Source organism: Myotis davidii, unplaced genomic scaffold (genome assembly GCF_000327345.1).
Source record: "Myotis davidii unplaced genomic scaffold, ASM32734v1 scaffold1006, whole genome shotgun sequence".
NCBI lineage: Eukaryota > Metazoa > Chordata > Mammalia > Chiroptera > Vespertilionidae > Myotis > Myotis davidii.
In genome coordinates this window covers 819,608-825,122 of record NW_006297143.1, presented here as the reverse complement: position 1 = coordinate 825,122, position 5,515 = coordinate 819,608, and the positions used below count along the sequence as shown (strand labels likewise).

Below are 5,515 nucleotides of genomic sequence, written 5' to 3'. Positions count from 1 at the left end.
CTCCACAAGGCCTAGTCATCCTTCCCGCCCAGAGAACACGGCCAGGGTCCCTTTACGTGTGCGGCTAGCGCTGGGCCGACTCCCAGGAATGAGCAGAAAGGAGGCAGTGACCAGACAGTGTGACATCCGGTCCCACCCCACCGCAGGCCAGCGGTGTGAGGAGAAGATGGACCCCTGCCAGAGCCAGCCCTGCTCCCACGGAGGGTCTTGTGAGGCCTCGGCAGGACCACCCCCAGGCTTCACCTGCCGCTGCCCCCTGGTGAGTGACGGCAAAGCTGCCTCCATCGCCCCCAGCACTGACACAGGCGAAAGCCTGAGCTGGGACCCAGAGGGAGCCAGGAGCCCTGCAGTGGGAACTATTGGAGAAGCCATCCCGCTCACAGGAGTGGCTCTGGCGGAAAAAGGGGATGGTGGAGGCAGGATCAGAGGTAGCACGAATGCATGAGGGAAGGACCCCAAAATCAAGCTGGGTGACTGTGAATAAGTGCTGTTCTTTTAAGTGTGTGTGTGTGTGTGTGTGCGCGCGCGTGCACTCGCTATGGGCCTGATGCATAACATCAGTTCGATAAACTAACACCATCGGTTTGTGCATGGCCGTCTATGTATTTTATTCTTACAATGTAACACCCATGAACCAAATCCCAGAATTACAACATTACTAACTTGTAGGCACTCATGTCCTGTTCCCCTTCCAGAGGAAGAGAACGAATATAATCCTATTTCCAAGGATTAAGACAGTTCAGTTACTACTCTATTAGCTCTTTAGTCTGTCGGGACTTGCACTGCCATGCTGCAGAGCTGTGGTTCATCCACTGTCACCACCATGTACTGTCATCGTGTGAAGACACACGGGACATGGTTGCAACCTCTATAAATGATCCCCTTGTTCTCTGAGGCCCTTCCAGACGGATACTCTTGTCCCCCCCCCCCCCCCCCCCGCCCATTACCTTATCCGGGAGTGTCTCGAGAGGAAGTGGGAAGAATGACACAAGGCCCCTCGCCAACCTCTCTTCTCTCTGCAGGGTTTTGAAGGCCCCACCTGCAGCCAGAGAGCCCCCTCCTGTGGCCCCCACCACTGCCACCACGGGGGGCTGTGTCTGCCCTCCCCCAAGCCTGGCTTCCCACCCCGCTGTGCCTGCCTCAATGGCTACGGGGGCCCCGACTGCCTGACCCCAGCCATCCAAGGCTGTGGCCCTCCCTCTCCTTGCCTCCACAATGGCAGCTGCTCAGAGACCTCCAAGCCGGGGGGCCCGAGCTTTCGATGCTCCTGCCCTCCCGGCTCCCCAGGGCCCAGGTGTCAGAGCCCCAGAGCAAAGGGGTGTGAGGGCAGAGGGGGGGACGGGGCCTGTGACGCTGGCTGCAGTGGCCCCGCAGGAAGCTGGGATGGAGGGGACTGCTCGCTGGGGGTCCTGGACCCCTGGCAGGGCTGCCCCTCCCACTCCCGCTGCTGGCTTCTCTTCGGCGACGGGCAGTGCCACCCGCAGTGTGACTCTGCAGAATGCCTGTTTGACGGCTATGACTGTGAGACTCCTCCAGCCTGCACGTGAGTTGGGGCGGGGCCACAGTGAGGGCGAAGGGCCATAGAGTTACGCTTCTGAGTTACGTGTCACCCAGCCTCAAGCTCCAGGGAGTCGGCACCCTCGTCACTGTCGGCAATGCCAAGTGGGGGTGGAGGCCTGGGCTCCACCCAGGAGCAGGGCAGCCTCAGGTGAGCGGGTCGGCGAAAGCCACACCCGCACCATCTCCGCCCCAGCCCTCCAAGCTGCTGCCCTGGAGAATCTCCCCTACAACCTGCACCCCAGGGAAAGCGCCCCGGGCCCGCCTTCAGGGAGGGGGGACTGTCTTAGGGACCAGGTGTCAGTAGACATTAGGGCAGGGGTGGGCAAACTTTTTGACTCGAGGGCCACAATGGGTTCTTAAACTGGACCGGAGGCCGGAACAAAAGCATGGATGGAGTGTTTGTGTGAACTAATATAAATTCAAAGTAAACATCATTACATAAAAGGGTACGGTCTTTTTTTTTTTAGTTTTATTCATTTCAAACTGGCCGGATCCGGCCCTCTGGCCATAGTTTGCCACGGCTGCATTAGGGTGTCTGAGCTACCTACCCCCAGGGCCTGCCTAAGCCCATTTCTCGGGAGCTGCCCCAGTAGCAAGTGTCCTGGAGACGGTGGGAGGTCAGGAGTCCTCTCTGGGATGAAGGAGGGAGTCTAGTTTCTTTGGGGTCCTGAGCCCCCTCTCCTCGCCCCCAGCCCAGCCTATGACCAGTTCTGCCACGACCACTTCCACAACGGCCACTGTGAGAAAGGCTGCGACGCTCCGGAGTGCGGCTGGGACGGAGGCGACTGCAGGCCCCAAGCCGGGAGCTCCGAGGGGGGGCCCTCCCTGGCCCTGCTGGTGGTGCTCAGCCGCCCAGCCCTGGACCGGCAGCTGCTGGCCCTGGCCCGGGCACTGTCCCTGGCTCTGAGGGTGGGGCTCTGGGTAAGGAAGGACAGGGATGGCAGGGACATGGTGTACCCCTATCCTGGGACCCAGGCCCAAGAGGAGCTGGGAGGAAGCCCAGGCCCCTCTCATCAAGAGACAGCAGCCCCTCAAACACAGCCTGCAGGCCAGGAGCCAGACTCCCTCAGCACGGGGTAAGGCTGGGCGAGGGGTGGGGGAAGGGAGCCGGGTCCGACACGGGTCCCTGAGGTGCCTCGCCCGCAGGTTTGTGGTGGTGATGGGTGTGGACTTGTCCCGCTGTGGCCCTAACCACCCTGCAGCCCGCTGTCCCTGGGACCCTGGGTTCCTGCTCCGCTTCCTTGCTGCCATGGCTGCAGTGGAGGCCCTGGAGCCCCTACTGCCGGGACCCCTGCTGGCGGCCCACCCTCGTGCAGGCACTGGTAGGTGACCCCATCCTTTCCCCTGACCTCGCTCCCAGGCCTGGCTTCATGCCGCAGCCAGCATGGAGGTCAAATGAAACAGGAGCACTGGGACCCAATGCTCTTGTGGGGACTGACCCTTGTCACCCTCTTTCTCTAACTGGGGGCTCCCAGGGCCCCTTCGCTCTACAACCTCCTTCCTTATTTTCCTAAGGACTTTGTCCTAGCCTCCCTCACAGGTCCCCGCGAACCTCGGGTCTCGGTCCATCCTCTCTGCTAGGCCGAGTGCATGTCACTCCTGTGTCACACAGTGCAGAGCTCACGAGAGAATAACAACTCACATCGCGCACACTGTGTGCCTGGCTGTGCTCTAAGCGCTGTCCAGTACTAACTCCTCTCATCCTCCCAACAACCCCATGGAGGCGGTGCTATTGTTATTCCCATATCACGGATGAGGAAACTGAGGCCCACAGGTCTCTCAGTAGTACCCAGCCTCAAGTGGAATGGCCTCCTTTTGTCTCTCCCACCAGAACCCCCCGCCAACCAGCTTCCCTGGCCTGTGCTGTGCTCACCAGTGGCTGGGGTGCTTCTCCTGGCTCTTGGGGCTCTTCTCATCCTCCAGCTCATCCGGCGGAGGCGCCGAGAGCATGGGGCCCTCTGGCTGCCCCCTGGGTTCACTCGAAGGCCTCGGACTCAGCCAGCTCCCCGCCGACGCCGGCCCCCACTGGGCGAGGACAGCATCGGCCTCAAGTGAGAATGAGGAGCTGGGGCTCAGGGAGGGGACTCTTGCCTGTGAAGACATTTATGATCAGAAGCAACAAGAGATGCCACTGCAGAAGTGGAAGACAGAGGAAGGGGAAGGGGAAGGGGTTGAGGTTGGGGTTGGGGTTGGGGTTAGGGTTAGGGTTGGAAGACGGCTGCAAACTTGGTGGACCCTGAAGGCCCTCTACCCACCCTCCTCTCCCAGGGCACTGAAACCAGAGGCCAAAGCTGTGGAGGACGGAGTTGTGATGTGCTCAGGCCCTGAGGAAGGAGAGGAGGTAGGCCAGGGGAAAGCACGGGGCGGGAATGGTCCTGCGGTGACGGGAGGGCGAAGGGACAAGCCGACCTTCCTTCCCTGGTTGTTTTCCGGTCCCAAGGCTGAAGACACGGCCTCGCCCGCCCAGTGCCAGCTCTGGGCCCTGAGCGGTGACTGTCGAGGACTCCCCCAGGCAGCCATGCTGACTCCTCCCCAGGAAGCCGAGCTGGACATCCCTGGCGTGGACACCCATGGGCCTGGTACTCGAGCCAACCCGGGCCAGGAGAATTCCTTGACCCTTAGAATCAGAAAATCCTTTTGCTATCAGCCCTGAAGAAGCAAATGTTAGAATGAGTGCCTTACAACAGAGTGGCCCCGCGACAGGAGAATCAGTGCCCTTGGGGAAATGGGTAGAGACACAAATTCTTGGGCTCCAGAGCTCCTGGTTCAGATAGTCAAGCTATTGGGGAATGTGTTTGAACAAGCCCTCCAGGTGAGTGTACTCCAGACTCCGGTTTGAGAACCACTGCCCTAGAATGGGAGAGCATTAGGCCTGCTGGCTGGCTCCTTGCACAGAGGAGGAAACTGGAGCCTGGAGAAAAGTACAAGTCGCTTGACTTAAGCTACACAAAATCAAGAGCCAGAGCTGGGCCTCCTGACACCTCAGGGCTGTGATTCCCGAGCCTCCAGACCCTTTGATCGACGTTTCCCATTCCTTTTCTCCCACCCAGAGGGGGTGACACCCCTGATGGCAGCAGTCTGCTGTGGGGCAGTGGAGTACAGGACTTTCCTGGAAAGCCCCGAGCCCTGGGAACCTCTGTTAGATGGAGGGGCCTGTCCCCAGGCTCACACCGCGGGCACGGGGGAGACGCCCCTGCACCTGGCTGCCCGATTCTCCCGACCGACTGCTGCCCGCCGCCTCCTTGAGTCTGGAGCCAACCCCAACCAGCCAGACAGAGCGGGGCGCACCCCTCTTCACACCGCTGTGGCTGCTGATGCCCGGGAGGTCTGCCAGGTCAGTGCACACCCGGGTCCCTGAGAGAGCAGGGAGCAAATGAGCAAGTACAGCTGGGCAAAAGCCTCCTCTAGGGTTTGGCAAAGAGGAAGGTGATGTGAGGGGCCTGAGAGGGGAAAGAGCAGGTGGCTGAGCATGGATCGGGAGGTGGGTAGTGTGAGGGCCTGAGCTGCCGCCCAGGACATACCAGGGTGGCCGGCCCTCTCTGGCCCCCAGCTCCTACTCCGCCACAGACAGACGGCAGTGGATGCCAGGACAGTGGACGGGACCACGGCCCTGATGCTGGCCGCCAAGCTGGCAGTGGAGGACCTGGTTGAAGAACTGATTGCAGCCCAAGCAGATGTGGGGGCCAGAGATAAATGGGGTATGGATCTGGGCGTGTTGATGTCACAGAGAAGTTGAGCAGTGGGGAAGTGAGGTAAAAAGTAGTGGGGGGATGCAGCAGAGGAACTGGGGGCGGGGGTTCCCTGGCAGCCTCTCGGAGTGCACGTCCGCGGGCGTTGGCTGGAAGGAGCACCGGCCTCTCCCATCCTCAACGCGCACGCCCCCGCCCACTGTGCACCAGGATGGGAGGGTGCGGGGGGAGGGGGGAGGCCTCCCGGTCCCACCTACCCCAGACAA

At 61.1% G+C, this 5,515-nt stretch overlaps 1 protein-coding gene across 1 annotated transcript in view; it reads left to right on the top strand.

Moving 5' to 3' along the window:
• The window catches only part of NOTCH4 (notch 4), a gene marked incomplete at its 5' end in the record, with an annotated part of 49,275 nt that extends 43,778 nt beyond the window's left edge, over positions 1-5,497 (top strand). Inside the window, 9 exons of the mRNA XM_015569858.1 lie at positions 104-259; positions 1,023-1,543; positions 2,253-2,636; positions 2,707-2,882; positions 3,392-3,611; positions 3,829-3,901; positions 4,001-4,139; positions 4,611-4,894; positions 5,111-5,497. Of these exons, the coding sequence (XP_015425344.1) occupies positions 104-259; positions 1,023-1,543; positions 2,253-2,636; positions 2,707-2,882; positions 3,392-3,611; positions 3,829-3,901; positions 4,001-4,139; positions 4,611-4,894; positions 5,111-5,296 (2,139 nt within the window). The remainder of the gene's footprint in view (positions 1-103; positions 260-1,022; positions 1,544-2,252; positions 2,637-2,706; positions 2,883-3,391; positions 3,612-3,828; positions 3,902-4,000; positions 4,140-4,610; positions 4,895-5,110) is intronic.
• Between the last annotated feature and the right edge of the window lie 18 nt (positions 5,498-5,515).